Source organism: Agelaius tricolor, unplaced genomic scaffold (genome assembly GCF_023055355.1).
Source record: "Agelaius tricolor isolate 1412-34295 unplaced genomic scaffold, bAgeTri1.0.p SCAF_35, whole genome shotgun sequence".
NCBI classification, from domain to species: Eukaryota; Metazoa; Chordata; class Aves; order Passeriformes; family Icteridae; genus Agelaius; species Agelaius tricolor.
Window position 1 is genome coordinate 5888082 of NW_027269295.1, and position 20935 is coordinate 5909016.

The window sequence follows — 20935 nt, forward strand, 5'->3', positions numbered from 1 at the left end:
ATGCCCCACTGTGGAAGGGCTGGCTGGGGGCCCAGGGACCTCTTGGTGTGCTCATGTGCTTTGGCTGTGGCAGGGAGAAGCCAAAGACAGCCAAGCTTTGCCCCTTCCATGCACACACTGCATCCAGAGGGGGGAATTGCTCAGAAACCTGTAGAAAAAATGGGAGTCCCTGTCCTTAGCACCCGTGTGTCATGGGCTCCCCACTCACCTGGTGTCACTCACCCGGCTCCCCACTGCCATGTGCTGTCACACCAGTGTGCCTCTGGGCCTGCAGGAGGGTCTCCTGGCCCTGCACAGAGGGCTGTGGGATTTGAATCCCCTCTGCCTGGACACTGTCACTCACAGCTCTGCAGCAGAGCCTGGCTGGCCTTGAAGTTTTGCCAATAGCAATGTGATTTGTCTCAGGTTGGACAGTACAGGCTGTGAATCCAAGATCAAGTGTGCTCCCAGGCCAGCAGGATTTGGCCAAGAGAAGGCATTTTGGGTCAGACAGGAGCATCTGTCTGTTGTTCTTGCAGGTGGTTTTGGACTAGCTGGAGCTCTTGGGAAGGACATGCTCACATTTATTAAAATATGATGGAGCGGCTACTGGGGAAGAGTGAGAAAGCTGTTTCTAAAGTGGAAAAAAATTCTAAGCATTTAGAAGCACGGTCCTGGCTCAGCGTGGGGATGTCAAAATAGCGGGTGGTGGCAGAAAATCCTTTACTCGGGTGCCGCTGGAGGAAGGTCTGACTCGGTAGTGGCCGGGAGTGCCCAGCGGCCCGTGCCCCTTGTTCGGGGCCGTGCCGCGTGTCCTCCGCCTGTCCCCCGGGGCGCTGGCGGCGCGGTCCCCCGTCGTCGGGGCCGGCTCCCGCCGCGGCCGGGACTCGCACCGGCAGAGGGAGCTCCGGCCGCGTCCTCCGAGCCGGGGGAACCGGGGGGACCGGCTGCTCCCATGGCTGGGGGGTGACGGGTCCCCTTCCCCTCCTCGGGGCCGAGCCTCCCTGCGAGCTGCTGGCCGGGCTCGTGTACCCAGTCAGTCCGGGGGTGACCGACTCGGGACGGGGTGACCACTCTCGAGCAGCCGGAGGCTGGGAAGGGGGGAAGACCGGGCCGTGACCCACATGCACCGAGCTCAGTAGCACGGTCTCCGCTCTTAGGCGGCGAGAACGGGGCAGGAGGCAACCTCTGGGGACCCGCAGCAGGGCGAGGATCTCGTGCAAGGCTCAGGCAGCACTCGGGAGGGCTCCATACCGGCTCCTGCAGTCCTCTCGGCACTTTGGCCTTGTCGGCCTTGCTCCTGGCGCTCTTCTCTCCCGCAGGAGAGACCGGGCGGGGCGGTCTGTTCCCGCCGCATGTCTCCCTCTTGCCTCCCCCCGGGAGGTGCTCCCCTTCTCCCGGTGCTGGAGTGTCCCACCGGGGCTTGCCTCTGCCAAAAGCAGCGTGAGGCTTTCTCGCTCTTCCCTGCCCCCAGCGCTCGGCGCTTCGTCTCCTGCAGTCCTCCCGTTGTCCCCCCGCACCCCCGCAGGGCAGGGGCTGCCCGGCCCCGGTGCCGGGCGGGTGCGCCCCGTCCAGCCCCGCCGGGGACCGCGCTGCCCGTCCAGCTGTGCCCCCGGACGGACACGCGCGGCAGCCAATGGGGAGGCGCTGGGGGGCCGCGGGCGAGCCCCCATTGGCGGCGGGGGGAGGAGGAGCCGGGACTTGAAGTTGGAGTGAGGGATCCAGCTGTGCGGAGCGCTCGGCTCGGCGCGGCCGCCGCGGGAGCATCCTCTGCCACCGCCCGTCCCCGGGGCGCCGGGCAGCATCCCATCGCCCCGGGCAGATGCTGGGGAGCAGAGGGGACAGGCAGAGCCGCTAGGGGCGGGCCGCCCCCCGGGTGGGGGCCAGCACCGGCAGCGGGGGCCGCCCCGCCGCCGCCTCCCTGCCCGCGGCTCGGGCCCCCGAAGGCACGGCGAGGAGGAGCTACGGAGCCCGCAGACAGCAGGGCAGGACGAGGGGGGCGGCCCGGCCCCGGCGGGGGGAGAGGCAGTGGCTCGCCCGGCCATGCCATCCCGGCGCTGAAGCCGCCCCGCCGCATCCCCCAGCCCCCCTACCCCGCCATGGCCGCGCCACTCTAGGCGTCCCACCGGCTCGCCCCGCGTCGCCCCGGTTCCCCCGGGGCCGCCGGCCGGAGGATGGACGAAGATGGACCGCGAGCGGCCGAGGAGGATCCAGAGCCCGGCAGAGCCAAGACTTTCATCCGCCTTAATGACCTGTCCGGGGCCGGGGGCCACCCGGGGCCGGGGGACAGGGAGGCGGGCAGCGGCGATTCGGAGGCAGAGGCGCTGCCTTACCCGGCGCTGGCTCCCGTCGTCTTTTTCTACCTGAGCCAGGAGAGCCGGCCGCGGAGCTGGTGCCTCCGGTTGGTCTGTAACCCGTATCCTTTGCAGGTGTTCGGCGGCGAGGTAAGCCCCACGGGGCCCCCAAGCCCCCGGAGCGGCCGGCAGGGCGGGGAACACCTCCTGTCTGAGGCCCGCCGGATGATGGGGAAGGAGCCGGGGTTTGGGAGGACCCGTCACCCGCCGTCCCCGGGGTAGCGGGCGGCACCCGGAGACACTCCCCCCCCTCCCCGTTGCTCGCCCGGGAAGTTTTCCGGGCTGTTGCAGGGGCTCGGCTGTCCATTTCGTGCCGCGGGGCTCCCCTCCTGCGGGGCTCCCCTCCCTCGGCCGCCCCGCCGCGATGCCGCGGCTCCCGCGGGCTTCGGCGCTCCGTTCCACAGGGACTCGGAGTGGAGCTGCTGGGGACGATCTCCCCCAGGGGATCGACCGTCTCTGGTCCAGCTCCCCGGACACACTGAGCGACCCTAATCCCGGTCTCTTCCCTTGTGGATCGGTTTTTCGTTCTTGATCCCGTTTCTTGCCCATTTTAGGCTCCCTGGTCCTTTCCCTGAGGTTCTGCAAGACGGGTGCAGTCTGGAGGGAGGCGGCGGTTTTGGGGGTTGGTTCGCTGCCCAGCTCCAGGGTCCCTAAATAATTCAGAGTGCTTGAGGCCCGTCGAAGGGCCCATTCTCGGCAGTCCCCCGGGGGATGCTCCTTGCTTGGACGGGTCGGGGCAGGGTGGGGGTCATGGTCCCGGGCGGGCATTGGCCAAGGGCAGCTGTTTGTCAGATCCTAGGGTGAGCCACGACCCCCCAAACGCTTCTGATCTTCTTTCAAGCTCCCTGTCTGCTCTGGCACAGGCCGAGCCGCTTTAGTCAAGTTTAAGCTTTCAAAAGGGGGGGGTGGGGAAGAAATAGAGGAGACAATAGACAAATTTCTTCTTTCACAGTCTTGGTGTCTTTAAAGCTTCCCTTTGGAGTTGAGTTGCAACCAGCACATGGCTTCTGCATGGCTTCTAGCATTCCGAGTATTTTACCATCCCCAAATTCCAGTTTCATTTATTATTTGTAGAAACAAAACCCCAAAATGAAATAAAGTGAAGCGATGTGGCTTCCAGCAGGGGCTGGTGCAGGAGAGGCAGCCGCTTCCTGGGAAGTTCCTGCATCCGTGCTGGGCTGCCGGCAATAGGCAAGCGAGTAGTCTGGGCAGCAGCCCCACATCTGGAACGGGAGAGGCTGTGCAGCAGCACGGAGGACATGTTACACGAATACCTTGTTATAGAATACCTTGTGCTAGTCCTTCTCCACTCCTGGTATGCAGGAACTGTTAAGGACTACATCTCAGCTGAGGTTGGTGTGCTTGGTAAGGGTCTGCTGGAGTTGTGAATATTGTTTTACTTGAGCTTCAGCAAAGATTCTCTGATAAACAGGCTGCCTTGTCTCCTAAAATGTCCCCCAAGAGGGAAAAATCCAAGATTTCTCTTCCCAGTCATGAATACTTTTAGCAGCTTCTCTACAGATCTCTTTCAGGCCAGCTAAGCAGTTCAAACTGCCTTTATTTAAACATAGGAAATCTAACAACTTTGTGAAGCCTTCTGTTTTGGAAAGAAATATTAATGACAGCGTGCAAGTCAGTGTGTTCTTGTTGCCTACTATGACTAATAGTATTTATGATTGCTGGTTTAAATATGTTTCCAAGTATTTATGGGTTTTTAAAAATTTTTAAAAAATTTTTAATCTTTGACATGCTATTTTGAATCTGATGTTAACACCTGTATGTTTTAGTGTTTTCAGTAAAGTCCCCCACCCCAGTAATGGCTTGAAATGTATTTTCTCCTCTGTGGCTGCAAAAACAATCTGATTAACTTTTGTCCTTGGAAAATCAGTGGTATTGTGAGCACCTGCAAACACCACTGTGAGTCAGGGATGAGCATTACGTGCAGTCCCACTAGCTGGGATTTTTGTCACCAATTTTTCACTTGTTACTGACAGAGAAAGGATCTTGCTGGGAGTCCTGGGGCCACAAGGGTGCTGCTGTGGGTCTTCGAGTCATGTGGCTGCATGCAGCTGTTTGTTTTCGGGGTCACTGACCCAGAATTGGGGGAGTTTATTTTAAAACAACACAAAAAAAAAAAAAAATCAGTTCAGCCTTCAAATGAGAGGAACACAGTAGCTACTTTGGTACCTGCACTGTGTCCCATCACTTGCTGGCTTGTTCAGAAGAGCATTGTCTTGCTCATTCCTTTGCCTTTCTGCCACTCCAGTGCTGGAGCTGAGCCTGCTCTTGTTTATATTTATTACTTTTTTTTTTTTTTTTTCTTTAGTGTGGTGGCCCTTCTCAGGCTGTAACGTTCTAGGAATTGTGCCTCAGTGTTAAAGCCATGTAGTCATGTTGCTGGAAAGTCTTTGTTGCCACCAGCTGCCCTGCAGAGGAGTGACAGTGCTTTGGCTGAGTGGGTGGTGAATCCTGCCCCAGCTCTGGAGAGTTTGGAGTTTTCACTGCCTTCTGCCACTCCCTCAGGTGGATTTTACCTTTCTGCATGGGCTCCTGCAGAAACTGGATGGGAGGACTCTGGTTTGAGCTGTGCTCGTGGAGATGCAGAGCTTGGGGCGTTTCCAGGCAGATTTGTGGTGTTCTAATCTGACTGATAAAATTTACTGTTGATGGGGCATCAGGAGGAGGTGCAGGACCCAGTCTTGCCCAGGAATGACAGTTTGTACCCCTGAAGTGCAGCTGGAACTCCTGGGATTCTGCTCTATATCCCTGTCCAGGCAGTTAGTGTGACTGTGGTACCTGAGGCTGGGTTAGAGGAGGGTGATGGTTGAGGTACTGAGTATCCAGCAGGGATGCAAAGTCCTGTTGATGTGGTTTTTGAGGGTTTTCTGCCATGTTGCTGTCTAGAGCATTCTCTGCCTGGACCAGGAAGCTTTTTCTCTTGCTGTCTGAAGCAAGCAAGACAGAGATGTGGGGTACTGTGTTGCTCTCGTGCTCCTCCTCTCCCTTAGGTTTAGAAAGAGGTCATGAAGCTTGTCCTGATCCAGAAATTTTCCAGAGCCTGAAACCTGGGGATTTTTAACTCTAAACATGTACCAGATGGCCAACATGTCTTCTCCCTCCACTCCATTGTGGTCTTTGAGTGAAAACCTCTCTTGGAGCCATGAGGACCTGAGGGGATGAGCCTGGATGACAGCCTTCATATTGCTGGTGGCTCTGGGGTGGAAGGTTCTTCCCTGGTTGAGAACTGCCTGGGTCAAGAGGGAAGAAGAGCAGGGACGAGTTCAGTGGTCACAGTGCTGGACCCACAGGCTCAGAGGTGGGAAGGGCTGTGGCACATGCAGGGTGTCCTGGTGTGTGTGCTGGCAAGGCCGTGAGAGGAGAAGCAGGATTTTTTGAGGGGGAGAAAAAAGGAGGCAAGCTGGTTACTTGACTTTCACTCATAAAATGAAAGCACCATGAATGATGGGAAGATGAAAGGCTGTATCAGGGTCTGTGCCAGGCTGCTCCTCTGATCAGAGACAAGAAACGAGGCTATTTCTTGAGAGTTGTGGACTGATTGAAGAGCGGGGATGGAGAAAGTGGGGAGGATGCTACCACTTGGCATTAAGAGCTCTGAATAGAGAAATAACAGTGTAACTGAAAGGGCCTGTGATATCTATTGTAGTACTGAAAACTGCCTCATCCCCCACGCCCGCCTGCCTGCAGAGCGCTGCTGCCTGGTAAGCAGCACGCGGCAATGGGGCGCTACAAAAACCTGCTGGAAGGTGCCATTCCTGGGGAGATATACCCACATTGGCTGAAATCCTGTTTTTTTCTTCCTGGTTTGGAGGGTGAAGGGCAGCCCTGCAAATTCCATCTCTGAGAAGGGGAGGTTTGGGTGGCACCAGGAGGAGCGCTCCCATCCTGCCTGGCTGCTCTGCGGCACAATCCCTGGGACGTGGGATTTGGGAATGGCCTGGCTGCTCTGTGGCATAATCCCTGGGACATGGGGTTTGGGAATGGCTTTGGCAAAGAAATACATCTTGATCTGGTCACAGAAACCAGCCCTGCCTTCTGTCGGCAATAAAACAGAGAGGACTCTTCCAGCCGCTGCCTCACATGGCTCTGCCTACTCCCCAATAGGAAGAGGTGGGTGACCAAAGCTGGGTCCTGGGGAGGACTGATTGCCCCCAACTCCTGCTGGAAGTTGCAGATGCCCAGACACCTCCAGGAATGGGTCTGGAATCCCCATGGCTTCATGCCAAATTGTAGCTGAGATCTGCACCAGCCTGGCTCACAGGGTGGCTGGAGCTGCTGTGCTAGAGCTTGGTTCTTCGTGGAAGGCAGTGCTGGCCCCATTGAGAGCACAGTCAGCCCCTGCTGAGTTCACCCTGTGCGCTGGTCTGTGTTGGAGCCACTTTGTGCTGGTCTGGCTGGATCCAGCTCTTCAGGGAGGGACATGCTCGTGTGTCCGACTGCACCAGAGCCAGGACCCTCCTGCCTGGTGGGGGTGAGACCTGAGGCTGCTCAGCTGTGTTGTGGTTTGGGCTCCCCAACCCCAGCAGTGCCCCACAGTACCCCTTCTCATGGGAATGCCTGTGGTGAGGTCAGGGGCAAGTGGAACCCCTGTCACCTTGTGGAAGATTGGGGTGTCCTCACCCCCTCCTCAGCCATGTCGGCTCATGGGGAGAGCCAGACACTGCTTATGCTGCTCTTTGAAGAGTTCAGTGTAATGCAGGGTTAAATTAATTTTTTTGTTATCAAAAGGGTGTGTTTTTTGGGGCAAGTGCACCTGGTGTCCTTATGTACACTTCTATACATTTGTTCCAGCCTCACTTCTGAGTTTAACAAAGCAAAACGCTTAGATTTGACAGGTCAGACCTGAAATGGATCTTGTTTTAATTTAAAAACCCCACAAAGGAACCAGAATCCATTTGCTTCACCTGTGTCTGATCCATCCCAGGGCACCTGAGCTTGTTTCTCTCCCCTGACCCAGTTCACCCGCTGATGCCTCTCCCCCCTCCCTAGACAGATGGAATTTCTCCCACTGTTGCCGAGCCTCTACTCTCTCTGTGCCCCTTCCTTAGCTCCTGGGGAGAAGAGAAACCTGGCTTGTCTGGCTGATGCCTGACCAAGGGGTCTCCCACAGCGCCTTGGCCCTCCTGGCTGGGATGGAGCATCCTGGTGCTACCAGGGCAGGTGCTGGCACCTCCCTGGGCTCACTCCAGCTCCTGTGTGATGATCTCAACCCATCACCTTTTAGCAAGGGCAGCACAGAGGTGCTGTGGTTATTTCCCTTCTCCCAGGAGACAAATAACTGCAAATCCTCTTCCCTGCTGTTCACAAACCTTTTGGGAGCTCAGCGGGAGCAGGAGGCGGTGTTCACTTCCCAGAGCTGGGTGCAGTGGCCAGCATTCCTCTAATCCCTGCCTCCCTGGAAGAGCCAGGAGCAGCTTGATCCTAATCTAGGTGACACCTCATCTCACCAGTGATCTCTGGAGCCGTCCATCCATCGCCCAGCTGTGCCGGCAGCCCAGCGCTTCCTTTGCTCCCTGCGTGTGTATATGTTTTTTAAGGAGATTCTTCTGCGAATTCCCCCTTCCAGGCTGTTGTGTCACATCTGGAAGTTTGTGTAGGAGTTTATCCAAGTGCTGGAGTACAGCGCAGCTTTTTCTCATTTAAAAATCATAGGCTGGCATTTTGAAGCGGGCTGGGGTGGGGTGGGGGGGAGGGAAGGGGAGAGGGAAGCTGTCTGCCAAAAAGGAGACTGGAGCAGAGGAATCATAATGACTTCCAGAAGTTTTCTTTCTTTCTTTCTTTCTTGCTTGCTTTCCCTCCCTCTCTCCCGGCTCACAGACAAAAGGCTCGGCCTCATGCAGTTCGTGGTTATGTCATCCCGGCGCGGGGAGCCCCAGCCGGGAGGAGTGGCCCCATCCTGCCTGGGGACCCCACGCTGCTCGGGGACAGCTCTGCTTCGGCTCCTTGTAGGAAATCCGGAACGCTTGCTCTCCTGTGGGGTGGGGGAGCATCTCTGGAGACTTGCTTGATACCAGTTCACAGAATATTCTGAGCTGGAAGGGACACACAGGGATCATCGAGTCCAACTCTTAAGTGAATGGCCCATATGGGGTTGCTTTTCATCTGGGGCCAGGAGCCAGGGCAGGGTGGCTGGGAGGAGATCCCAGCTCTTCCCCAGCCCCCCATGCCCAGGACAGGAGGGGCAGACATGGGGTTGGACCACCCCAGCTGCCACTCATCCTTGGGGCTGACGTGTCTCCTATGGCTCCCTGCTCTCAGTTTGATCGGCTGTGTTCTCTGCCCTGTTCAGTAATGCAGGTTGTTGGAGCCAGTCTGGAAATGCCCAGGATTTTATGATGCACAGAAAATTTTCTGCTTTCTTCTCCCCCTGCAACCCCTGCAGAAGCTTTGGCATCGTGCTGAAAAATTCCGCTTTTGCATTTTTTATTTTAAACTCTCTTTCATTTTTTCCCCCCCATTCTGAAAAAACCAAGTTTCGGATTACCCCAAGTTCCCTGCCCAGCTTTTACTCAACTCTCTCTTTTTTTTTTTTTTTCTACTGTTTTGCTGGAAGGGAGCAAAACCTTAGGCCAAAATGAACCTCCCTGATGGCTTTTTCACTTGGATCATGGAATCATTTTCCCTTGGCAGAGGACCCATGGGGAGCCTTTGCCCCCGGCAGCTTTGCTGGCTGGGACTAGAGTCTGAGGGAACGGGGCCGTCCACGGGGAACTGTGGAAGGAGCATCCAGAGTCAGGTTAGGAGGGCTTTGAAGCTTCACTGTGGTTTGGAGAGGGTTGAATTTCCTAGTTAACTAGGAGGCTTAAGTGTTTCTGGGTTTGTTACGAGGCCAGATCGTGGCTTTCCCTTCCTCCGTGCCTTGGCTCTCTGCTGAGCAACCTAGACGTGAAATGTTCTCTTTGGATGGTGATGCATGCAGAGGTTTCCCCCAACCTGGGTTCATTTGGCTTTGGCTTTCTTCAGCCTTGGCCTCTCATCCAGGAATCTGGCCTGCTGCTAAGAAATAAAACAAAAAACCAAACCAAAACAACAACAAAAAAGCCCCCAAAACCCATCCAACCAAACAAAAAAACCCAAAACAACACAAAAGAAAAAGAAAAGAAAAAAAGAGGAAATTCACATGGTTTTATGTAACAGAGTGAGTAACGACTGGTTGTGCTTTGGGATGCTCTCACATCTGCTTCCTACCAAAGCCCCAGCAAAGAAGCTTCGAGCAGATGGAAAAACACATTTTTCAGCCTGAATATTTGCTGAGAGAAGCTTTGAGGCTTGCTCTCTGTGCTGGCTGTGGTGGTGCTGGTTAGTGCCTTACGGGAAAGGGGCTCTTGGGGTGCCAGGAACAGCATCCTGTGCCGGAGGTGCGGCACGGCCACGCAGGTCCTGGCGGGTGCTGCAGCCGTGCACCAGTGCGTGAGACTGGGATGTGCCCATGACTCAGCCCCAAACCGTGACTTGGTTTAGTCACAAGTGGATAGAAATTGTCCATGGGTTTGGCTTCCGTGCCTGAAATGTTGTTTTGGTTGGGATTTTTAGCAGGTTTCCTAGGTGCAAGGCACTGGCGGCTGTTTGGTGTTGGGGTTTTCTTGTCACCCATGTCATCCCAGTTTTCTCTCCCTCTCTGCTGGGATGCAAAATCCAAGGGCAAGAGCAGAAGAGGGCTGAAAATGGGAACAAAATGCTAAACAGGTGACGACTGAGAGCTTGGAGCTTGGCACAGACTACTTTATAAAGAAAAGGGGATTTATTTACTGTAATCCAGGTACTAGCCCCACACTTACTGGGTTTCTGGTGCAAAGCATCCTTACATTTATCTCTAATTTGGTTCTCTTCCAAGAGGTTTTCCCCAATGCATCCACTGAATCAGCTTCGAAATGCTCCCTAACCCTGGGGGCTGAAGGCAAACCCACAGCCAGCAGCAGTGGAACTGGGCAATCTCACAGAGATTCACTCACCTTGGCTGTCCGACCACCCCCAGGGGTTTTTTTGCCTCCAGGATTTCCTGTGATTCATACCTTAATCAGGTCAGGTTTCGAAGTCCCTCCTCTTGCATTATTGATGGCTCTGTGCTCCCTCAGGAGATGCTGGTGGCCAGAGCAGCCCAGCCCTCCCCTGCCCAGATGGCTAAGAGGGCTTGTTGATGATTTGTTAATTCAAATAGAAAGTGCTTGTTAACCCCTGGCGAGGCTGAAGCTGCCTTCTTTCTGGAGGGCAGGGCTCGCCCCCATGCCTGGGACTCCTGCTGCCAAAACATTTATTTGGTGTTAAGCTGCCAGCCACGCTATGCAAGTAAAGATGTTAATAATGAGTAAGGTTCATTTTTAACTCTGGGTTGAGACTAGTCTTGGGAAGAGCTGTACTCTGGGAAGGGGAGAAGGTGGTGGGAGCTCTGCTGTGCATGGGCGAGCAACTCCCAGGGCCAGGGTGTATGGATCCTGTGGAAGGGAGCAAATGTCTCTGCTCCTTCTTGGCTACAGGGTCTGTAGGAATAAATTGTTCCTTCTGCTGTGGGTGAGGCTTCTAAGTGTGTTTGATGGGCTGCTCTTTAACCAGTCTCCTCCACATCAGTGCTAGCTGCTAATAACACGAATCCCAGATCTGGGCTGGTGGTCCCTGTGCCTGTGTTGGATGCAAAATGTCTTTCTAGATAGCCTGGCTGTAAGAATTCTACCTTAATGGGAGAAAAAAAAAACAACAAACAAACTCCAATAAGAATGATAAATAAAGGAGCCCTCTGATGCACCATTGAATTAATGTTTATCTGGGCAGATAGGGAGGAAAGGAATTAAATTATTATGTGACTTTTAACTGCTTCTGTATGTGATTATTGACTTATCTTGCTTTGGAGGGCCATAAATATGTCTCAGGATATACCCCTGAGACCATAATCTGCTCAGGATCACTGTGCAGGTCTGTCTCTGATGTTCCTTCAGAGATTCATCCTGACTTCTAGGGTCAAAAATCCAAATTCCTCTGACAAAGGACCTAGCCACGTGCGGAAGGGAATGTGTTTGCACTATATGGCAAGCATACAGCATAATTCCTGAAGGTTTCTGCCTTGTATAAAGTGCTTTATTGTTTGTGATCCATGGCTGGCTCAGCATTGGAGGCTGTGGAGCCTGATTCAACTCAGAGGAGAAGGTGCAGGTGCAGGTGAAGTTTCTTGGCTCTGGAATTGGGATGGATCACAGCTGGAGCCTCATACTCTTATCCACTGCCTTTCTTCCTGTCCTTGGGATTTTGTTCCCCTTAGGCAGTTGTTTGGGGGTTAAGGATGGCTTGGGGAGATAAGATGGGTTTCTCAGCCTGCCCGTCAGTAGCGCTGGCCAGGGCTTTGTGTATCCATGAACCTGGGGAGAGGGGTGAGCTCTTCCATTTAGCCGTTGATGCTGAGTGGATGCTTCTGTTGATGACCAGTGGATGTGAGGTGACCCCAGGCACCCAAAACCATGCTGGCCATGGGGGTGGCACAGGGCATTTCACAGCTCAGTGTGCTCAGTGTCCTCAATGTCCTGGGGCTTTGTACCCACACATGTGTGGTGCACACAGGGCCAGCAGCTTGGGAAACAGATGGATGGTGGCAGCAAGGGCCAAGTTGACCTCTCATGTTCCCCTGGTGAAGCTGAGCTGGAGCATCCCTGTGTGGCTGGGCTGTGGCAGGGTGCTTCCTCTAGCTGAGGTGGGTGTTTCCCCTCTTGGGCTCTGTTTCATGTAGGGTATAACTTGCTGCCTGTGTGACTCCTCTTTCAGCAGTGTGTGTTCACTCCATTCTCTGGCACAGCCAATGTTAGTGCAGGAGTCTCCAGGCTCTGAATGGTGCTCTGAGCCCCCAAATCTCCTCTTCTTTTCACCCATTGCCTCAGGCCCTGCTGCCTGGATGGGGCATTGCTGTGGTGAGGGTATTTTTCAGGATGCTTCTGTTTTTTCCTTCCATCCAGTCCCTTAGGATGGTGCGCATCCTGCCCCACAGCAACCCCTTCTATACACCCATGCTGTTCCCATGAGAGCAATTTCCCCTGCGGTGGGGAAATCACAGCCCCTTCTTCAGAAACTGCTCATGGCAGCAGCACAGGGGAATCCTGTCTTTTTCCAGGAAAAGAAGAGCAGAGGGGCCCAAGGCCAGCACGGGGTATCCACAGTGAGGGTGGAGACACTTCTGCCTTCATCTCAGAAAATGGGCTCTGGCTCCTCCAGCAGTGGATGTTCACATCTCAGTTGGGTTCTGGGCTTGGCTTTGTACTGGGCTTTGTTTTCTCTTGTCTTGTAGCCCCATGAAGCTGGGCTGTCTCAGCTCTGGGAGCTCAGAGGATTGAACAAGTGGGGGTCAATCTATTGATCTTGTGGTGAACCAGGGGGTGAAAGGAAAGTGCTTTGCAGTGCCTCCCCCCAGCCACCTCTTCTCTAATCTCCCCCTTTTGTCTGCCGAACACCTTGATTTTTTTCACCTCTAGTTTGGGTTTTTCTTTACTATTGCCTGGAATTTGCATGGAGGGCAGGCTGGAGGTTGGGGGGGGGGGGGGTCTGTGCACTGAATCTATTCAAGGAGTTGTGATCTCTGCATTTCATTTTGCAGTTCAGCTGGAAAGATCTCATTTCCAAATACACCCACACACAGGCACAGCGAGAGAGGAGAGTGCAGGAGAGGGAGGGAGCTACTCAAGGGGGATGGGGCAGCATGGGCAGGGCTGGGGGCCATGGCATGGATACTGGGAGCCTTGGCAAATCTGACTGGGAATGGTCCGTGGCCTTTATCTGAGGACAGGAAATGCCTCTGCCCTGTATCTCAAGGCCATGCAGAAGCCTGGTGGCCCTGTGAGTGCCTGGCTGCTTTAGTCCAGAGCAAAAAGGGACTGAGAGGAGCAAAGGTCCCTGAGCATAGCCCTTGCTCTGAGCCTGGCAGTGGCCCTGAGAGCATCTGTGGGGAACTCCAGGGCAGTTTTAGAATTGCCCACAGTTTGTGTGTGGGTACATACAGGTCCCCACCATGGGCTGAGCAGAGCCCAGGACATGGCTGCACCGTGGTGAGACCTGCTTTTCTAATGGAAGAAGAGCAAAGGCACAGAAAGAAGTCACAAAGCTCCTTTCCTAGTGATCTTCAAGCCAAAATGATCTTGTTTCCAAAGATGAGCCAGTGCTGGAGTGATTCTTTTAGTCTGTAACTCCCCATCCACACTATCTCCCTCTAGGGCCTTCCTTGCCAGCCGGGTCCTGACTCCAGCTCTTGGGTTCTGGAGGAGGTGGTGGGAGATACGTCCTGAATCTCCCAGTGCTGTTAGGGATGGGGTTAGTGGAAAGCAAATGAACCTTCATCCTGGTGGGCATCTAAATGTGCAGCAGAGGGTAAAAGTGAGGAGCTGAACAGATGGGAACTTGGTGTTGGTAAAAGGTTTTGGAGAGGCGCCTCAGTCTGCCTAAGCTGGGAGCTGACAGTAACCTTGCCTCTATGTTAGCGTGCCAGGGCAATGTGGGGACAGTTACCTGAGGCCCCAAGTCTGAGTCCTTCCCTGACTTCAGGGCTTTGGAACAGCTTGGGGTGCTGGGATGTTGCCACAGGTACCATCACTCCCACCCAGCTTCCCCTCTGGCCCCTTGGGTGGATGCTGGTGGCATGTCTCAAGCTCAGCCCCCGCACACCGAGTCCTTCCATCACCCCTTCGGGTCAGTGCGTGATTTTTTCCATTGCTCTGAAGCGGCTGAGCTCATACAACAACCTGGGCCAGCACTGCTCCTTTTTGAAGTTCCTTGTTTTGGTGTTCCTCAAGATCTCTTTCCTCAGGTATGAAATACAACACCCCTTGGCACTGGAGGCTTTCCCCAATGCTGTGGCTTTGGTTATCCCCTGCATCCTGCTGCCAGGTGAAACCACTGCCCTGTCCCTGAGCTGCTGCTGGTGGATGCCATCACCTCCCTAACTCATCCCAAGGCTTGAAAGGTGGTAAAATAGGATCCTTTGGCCACCTTGGCGTGCCGCAGCACTCCGCTAGTGGAAAGGCAGCCACTGGAGTGTGCTTGGGGCCATGTTTGTCTTAGCCAGTGGCCACAACTGGAGCCATGGCTCTGCCAAGCAGTGAAAATGCCAGAGCAGTGAGTTTATCCCACGATGTTTGATTTGTGGTCACGGTGGAAGCTGGGTCAGGAGTGACAGTGGACGATGCAGCAGAAAAGAGCAATTTCAAGACAGTCGCAAAAACATTTCATGCTGCTAAAAGTCAGGATTTTCTCCTTTGTTTTTTCCTTCCCTGCTGCTGGCTGCACTGGCGGTGAGGTGAAGTTTATGGGAGAAATAGCGCGGTTCTGGGAAATATTTTGCCTCACTTGTATTGTTGAATTTTTCTTTTTCTGGCAGCAGATGAAGGAAATGGGAACACAAACAGCTTGGCCGGTGGGGTACTGGTCCAGAATCAGCCTGGGCAGCAAGAAGCTGCTTTGCTGGGGACAGAAAATACTCGAAAGCGGACGGGGTTTTCATTGTTTTCATTCCTCTCTCTTTCTGTCCCTGTGCTCAGCTGGCTCTTAGGATGCTGCTAAACGAGGGGTGAACACATCTTGCTGTTAAGGCAAGGATGTGCATTGATGCTTTTGGCCTCCCGTGTGTTTTCACTGATTAAAATCTTAAATTCTTCCATTTTTTACAAGATTTTGGGTTTCTGTGCCAAGCTGGAGAGTCTCTATGGCAACTGCTACAGGCAACTTTTTTCGGTAACCCTTTTTGGGTTTTTTGGAAGACAGGGGGGAGAGGATGAGTGTCTGGTGCTGAAGCACCAATAACTACTTGAATACCCCAAATATTTGGGGTGGTAAGTGCTGGGAGAGCAATGGAATTGAAATATGGAATTGCTTCATGCCCAGGAAGCCAAGCACCAGGGCCCTCACTGGACCCCTCACCCCTCTGCTAATTATAGTGGTTTTTGACTGTGGAGAGTGCAGAGTCCCATCCACCCCCACCTCCATCCCACCCCATGGCCAGGGGTTTCCCACTTGGGTCTGTCATTTCTGGAAGCATTTAGAGCCATTCTTGGAGTCTGATTGCAGCAACATTTCAAGACACAATTAAAACCTGAGCCTTTTAGGAAAAGTTGCAGCATATAATAGAAAGGAAACCAGCTGCGCTAGATTGAAGCTTAATAGGTTTTGGGAGTAATTTTTAGAATCCTATACTGTAGGTCTTTCTAGAAAGATACTATACAATTTAATAACATGTTATATTCCTATATGTTCTATTTAAATCATCCTATAGTATTGTGTAGGAGGACTCTAATTTTCCACTGCAGGGTAATATACCTTTCTATAGGTTTTTGGCTGTGTTTTTTTTAAATTTATTTTGGTGCATTGGAGTTAAATGAAAAAATTACATCCTTCCTAGAAAAATCAAATAGAATGATGAGAAAATAATACCCTTAATTTATTTAATAGAGCATGTGAGTATTTTCCATAAGGGTTTATATAGCTGCATAAAAACCCATTTAGGGTCTGCTGGGGAGGTGATTTCAGATAGGATGGAGATGTGTTCAGATGCTGTCCGAGTCAAGCAGTGTGGGGGGTCTGAAATAGGGCCTGGGACTGTCTAAAGGGGGAAAAATTAAAAATAAATAAAACCCAGGACTTTCTTGCATCTCTATTTCCACTCCTATGATGCAGTTAGAGAGATGATGGAGTGGTGGGTGCTGGGCTGTGGCATGAACTGCTGGAGCAGGGTGAGACTGGGGACTGGATCTTGTGCCAGGGGCTGGAGAAAGGAGCAAGGAGCTCTCCAAGCTTGGAAAAATGGGCTTTGGAAGTAGCATGCAGGGGCTGTGCCACCCTGCGTGGCTGTTTGCAGCAGGCTGACGGAGGCAGGAGAGTGGTCCACAGCAGAGAGGACAGTGCTCTTGTCTGCATTTTGCAGCACTGCCTTGTTTGTAAGGACTGATTTCTGTGGTGGTTTTGCCTGGTGACACATGGATTTGGCCATACCAAATCCACCATACAAAGTGGGGCAAAGATTCTCTGTGCTGTGCTGGTGGGCAGGTGTGACAGGGCTCAGTGAGCAGATGGCAACTGGGCCCTTCTGTGTGCTCACTCTGCTTTGGGGGGTCTTTGTCAGCTGTAACCACACCAGTAAAAGCCTGTGGCTGGGATGCTCTGCTCACTTATGGAGAAGACACCCCATAAGCTGGGGCACATGTGGTTCTGCATGGAAAAGTGCAGGACTGGTCTCCCTCTTCAGCTTAGCTTGGAGCTGCCCATCCCTCTGGTGTCAGAGACCTGCATGGCCAGGTCCCCACTGGGATCCTAGGGAGCTTGGCGCCATCCCAGGGAGAGAGAGAAGGGGAAGGTGGTAGCCTTGGTCCTTCCAGATCCCCAGAGGACAAGTGCCTTTTAATAGCCATGGCAACTAATAAGCCCTGCATGGTGACAGCCCTGCTGTCTCCATGGAAACGGACCGAGTATCACATAGCAACCTGTGCCTCATGTACCCATAGAAACGGCCCGGTAGCTTTTCAGCATCCTCTGTTAGATCTCTGCTCTGAGAGAGCAGAGTGGTGGGGGGGTTTATCCCGAGGTGAACCCACTGCTGCAGGGAGGTGGGGCTGGGGTGAAACTGGGGAGGAGGGCCCCAAGGGCTGCAGGAAACCAGGGGCTTTATGGGAATCAGGCATATAAGGTGCCCCGCGGGCAGGGTAGTAGGGTGTTCCCAGGCTGATGAAGATTTGGAAACTGTTTGCTATCCACTTTTTATCTTCCTCATGACAGCAGCAGGACTTCGGGGGGGTGTGTGTGTGCAAAATAATTTGAATTTGAATCTGATGGGCTTTGCTGTACTGAAGGAGAAGAAATATAAAAGATGCTCAGGGCCGGAGGGCTGGAAACCACCTCCCCACAGGCAGAATGGTGTCACAGTAGGATACTCGCAGCTGGGTTTTCTTTGTGGTTTCTGGAGTCACCTCATCCTCAGGCTGGAGGTTTCCAAGCCACCAAAATGAGGTGTAGAGGCTGGGAGTGCCCCTCCTCTGTGGGCAGCACTCAGCAAGGGGGAGGCAGCAGGACACATGCTGTCTCTACATGCAGCCTCTGCCATTTCTTGCTCAGCAGCTCATTAACCAGCCTGAGCTGTTACAGGTTAATTAGGATTTGTAGCTGGTGAGTGTGAAGGCTTTGCTGGGGTCACACCGTGCTAAGGTTCATGTAAAACACTGTGGATGTCAAGTTGCCTACACATGCTGGGTGCAGAAATTGCTCTGAACTGCTGTAGTAAATGCAGCCTTCCACAAATTTATCCACTAAGATGCTGAAAATTTTAGGAATTCATTTATTTGGAGCTGTTGGAGCACTTCTTGCAAATGCGTTTCTTCCCCCATGGTCACAATGTGTTTTTAATGGGAAGCCTGCAAGGACACTTAGGAGTATCCCCGGTTTCTGTAAACATTCATGTAAATAAATGTGATGGATTTGTGCGTTTGGGAAGGTTTACTGGTTTGGCGTTCTAAAGGCTGTGAACTGAACTGGTTAATTTTTTCTTTTTTTTTATTATGAACTTTCAGACTATTGTCTCAATTTTTTTTCTCACAGCTTTTGTTTGGTCTGTGGGCAGCTGGGAGACACCTTTAGGTAACACCTGCAGCAGCATCCAAATCCCACTAATGTCATGGGGAATGGGAGCTCTAACTTTGCTCAAGTGTGTTTTGAGTGAGACTGGGGAAATTGGAAACTTTTGGAATTTACCTTGTGTTTTTGTGTTATGGGAAGATAAATGTGAGTCAAGAGCAGGTGCTGTGGGAGAGGTGTTTTCTGTGGGAAAGTTTGGTGTTGTGGGTCCATCCTGGTCAAACAAGAAACTGATGCCATGATGGATTAACCTTAAAACTGGAAAATCTGTGCTGAAGCTCTTCTGGCTGTTGGGTCTGGCAGCAAAGAGACACTTCTGTGGTGGTGCTGTGCCCTGATTGATCTCGGGCCTCCAGTCAAGCAACATGAAGCTGGTTAAATAAACAAATAGATAGGGAATTGCAATAAAATTTCCAACTATTGGGCTTCTTGCCCCGACAAGTATTTGCTTCTGGGATGGGAGTGACCCCTGGGCTCAGCAGGTACCCCCATGCCAGCACTGGGCAAGAGTTGCCCCCTCTGGCTCCCTGGTGCTCGTCCTGCTGCGTGCAGGAGGCTCAGTGATAATGGCATCAGCGCTGGCCTCAGAGGAAGGTTGCAGCCTGCTCAGCAAGGTTTAATTAAATCTGAAATCCTGGCTGTTTTCTCCTGGGCTTTGGCTTGGGATGCCATGGGTAGGGAATCAGTGAAAGGAAATAAAGATAATTAGAGCAACTTCAAGGGCTGTTGCACTCCCGGCGACTGGGGGGCTGGAGGCTGGGTGGGCTGCAGAGAGACTGAGCTGTGGTGCTCCTTTGAGACATGCACAGCATGGATGGGATCATTCCCAGGGAAAGACTGAGCTACCAGTCCAGCCGAGAACTGTCCAAATCAGGGATTTGTTCAAACCCAGAGCTCAGAGTTGGCAGTGCCATCTCTGAAACCCCCTAAATGACTGGGCAGCTCTGAGCCAGCAGCAAACATCCCCTGCAGTGAGTGTTTTTCCCCCCCATTTTTTGGTTACGTGCTTATTAAAGCTGTGAAGAGCCTGGCTATAAATGAGATACAAATGCACACTTAACACCACATCTCCCTAAGGCCAGTGTAGATATTCTGGTATTTAAACTACCAGAGCCAAGGGGAAGGAGACAGCAAAGGGGAAAAAAAAAAAGAGGAAAAAAGGAAAAAAGAGGAAAAAAGTACCTCTAATTGAGGTCAGTATTTGAACAGTGAAGATCAATTAATTCTCCCGAATCAATAGATTTGGGTGACTGAAATAACACATCCCCACCAAGGGCTGGTACAGGCTGAGAGCTGGCCTGGAGTGAGCTGCTGCTGTGGTGGAGGTTTCAGTGTTGGCAGAGACTTTGCTGTTGACAGAGGTTTTGGTGTTGGCAGAGTTGTTGCTGTTGGCAGCCCTGAAGGATGCTGAAGCTGGTGGTTGGCTGTCGAGGGCACTGGTGGGCAGCTTCCTCTGCCTTCAGCCTTGCAGGAACCTGTGAAAATCTACTTATACCCCCAAGCCATGGTCCCTCACCCACTACACTTCCATAACCAATTCTTCAGGCTAGAGTAGATTCAACTGAGGGGGTGGGGAAGATTCTCAGCCAGGAAAGGTGGGGTGCAGCCAAAGTGCTAAGCAGTGCTTTCCCCCTAGGTCCCCATTGGGATGGATGGGAACTGTGGACATCCCTCCCCTCACTTTTTGGCCAGGTGAGCCTTTCCAGGGTAGTGGCTTAGAAAATGTCCAGCATTCCCAGACTCACATTTTTATTCTCCTTTATTGCTCTTCCAAGAAAACCCGTTGGTTCCCATTTGTGTGTGTGTGTGTGTGTGTGTGTGTGTGTGTGTGTGTGTGTGTGGAGAGAGGAGAGGAGATTATCACGTTAGCGTTAAATACCCTGAGGGAAGGTGGGGAGGGCGGGTTGTTTTTCCTAGTCTATCTCCCAAGGACAGCCGGGCTGAGCAGCAGCACGTGCTGGTGGAATGTGGCACCCATGGGTGCAGCCGTGCTGGGCAACACAGTGTGGAAGCAGCCAATGCCTTCCCGGGGAATCTGCACCCCCAGCAGGCAGGAGAGCACAGCAGGGAGGATGAAAAAAACCCCTTGTTGTTATTATTCCACGAATTTTATACACTGAACTGATGCATATGGCAGATGAGATGATTTGCCTCCAGGCACACAGGAAAAGTGATGTGAGGCAGGATCTTTTTGGCAATCCTGCGTTTTAAACGTGAGATGAAATCTTCTGGGATGAGAAGGCAGTGGAGGAGCTGTGGTTTGGGTCCTCTTGGAGTCACGCTGTCCCTGTACCACGAAGTTTGGTGAGGCTGCAGCTCGCCCTAACAGTGCTGCTTTCTTTCCCCATCCTTTCAGAGGAGGGGAGAAAGCTGCTGCTATTTCCACCGTCTCACTCTGTTTCCAGGTTAGGAATCCAGGACGCTCTCAGGTTTGCCGGAGGAAGGTGAGGGAAAGGCTGTAAAACCTGGCTGTGCTCAGGAGATTATTTATGGCTGGGTTTGGTGCCACGTTCGATGCTTTTTGCTGCCTCGTTCCCACCTCCCACGGCCCCTCGCTGCAGCTGGGCTGGAGGAGGGGGAAGAGGAAAATGCCTTTGGCAGCCCCCACGGGGTTTGATCCTGCCCTACGTGGCCAGTGGGGGAGATGAGAACGTCAGGTCTCTGCAGGTGCTGAAACAGCAGGTCTCACCAGGCATCCCACCTGGCCTGGCTGGAGGAGCACAAGGAACAAGAGGCTGGTGTTAGTGTCCCCGTGCCAGCTCCCTGCAAGGTGACACAGATCCTGGGGACCCCCAGCCCCTCCCGCTGTCGAGGACGCGTGGGCAGACGGGATGAATGAGCGGTGCCTTCGGAGATCGAAGCAGGTGCTAACGAGCGTGGCTTGAAATACTTCATCACCTTTAAATAGGTGGGGTTTACTGTGTGTATGAAAAGGTAGAAAAACCGCCTGTTTGCTGGCCCGAGCGTGTCAGTGGGAGCTTCCTCCCCCTCTTCCTTCTCCC

General features: G+C 53.1%; 1 protein-coding gene across 25 annotated transcripts in view; it reads left to right on the forward strand.

Moving 5' to 3' along the window:
• The first annotated feature begins 1690 nt into the window (after positions 1 to 1690).
• Positions 1691 to 20935, forward strand: part of CACNA1G (calcium voltage-gated channel subunit alpha1 G) — a 143355-nt gene continuing 124110 nt past the window's right edge. For 19 of the 25 annotated variants that reach the window (XM_071452714.1, XM_071452729.1, XM_071452719.1 and 16 more), the window contains exon 1: positions 1693 to 2395. In XM_071452714.1, coding sequence (XP_071308815.1) covers positions 2154 to 2395 — 242 coding nt within the window. In that variant the 5' untranslated portion in view covers positions 1693 to 2153. Of the gene's footprint in view, positions 2396 to 20935 lie in introns of all 25 variants that reach the window. The other 6 variants (XM_071452713.1, XM_071452731.1, XM_071452732.1 and 3 more) reach the window with 3 other exon arrangements.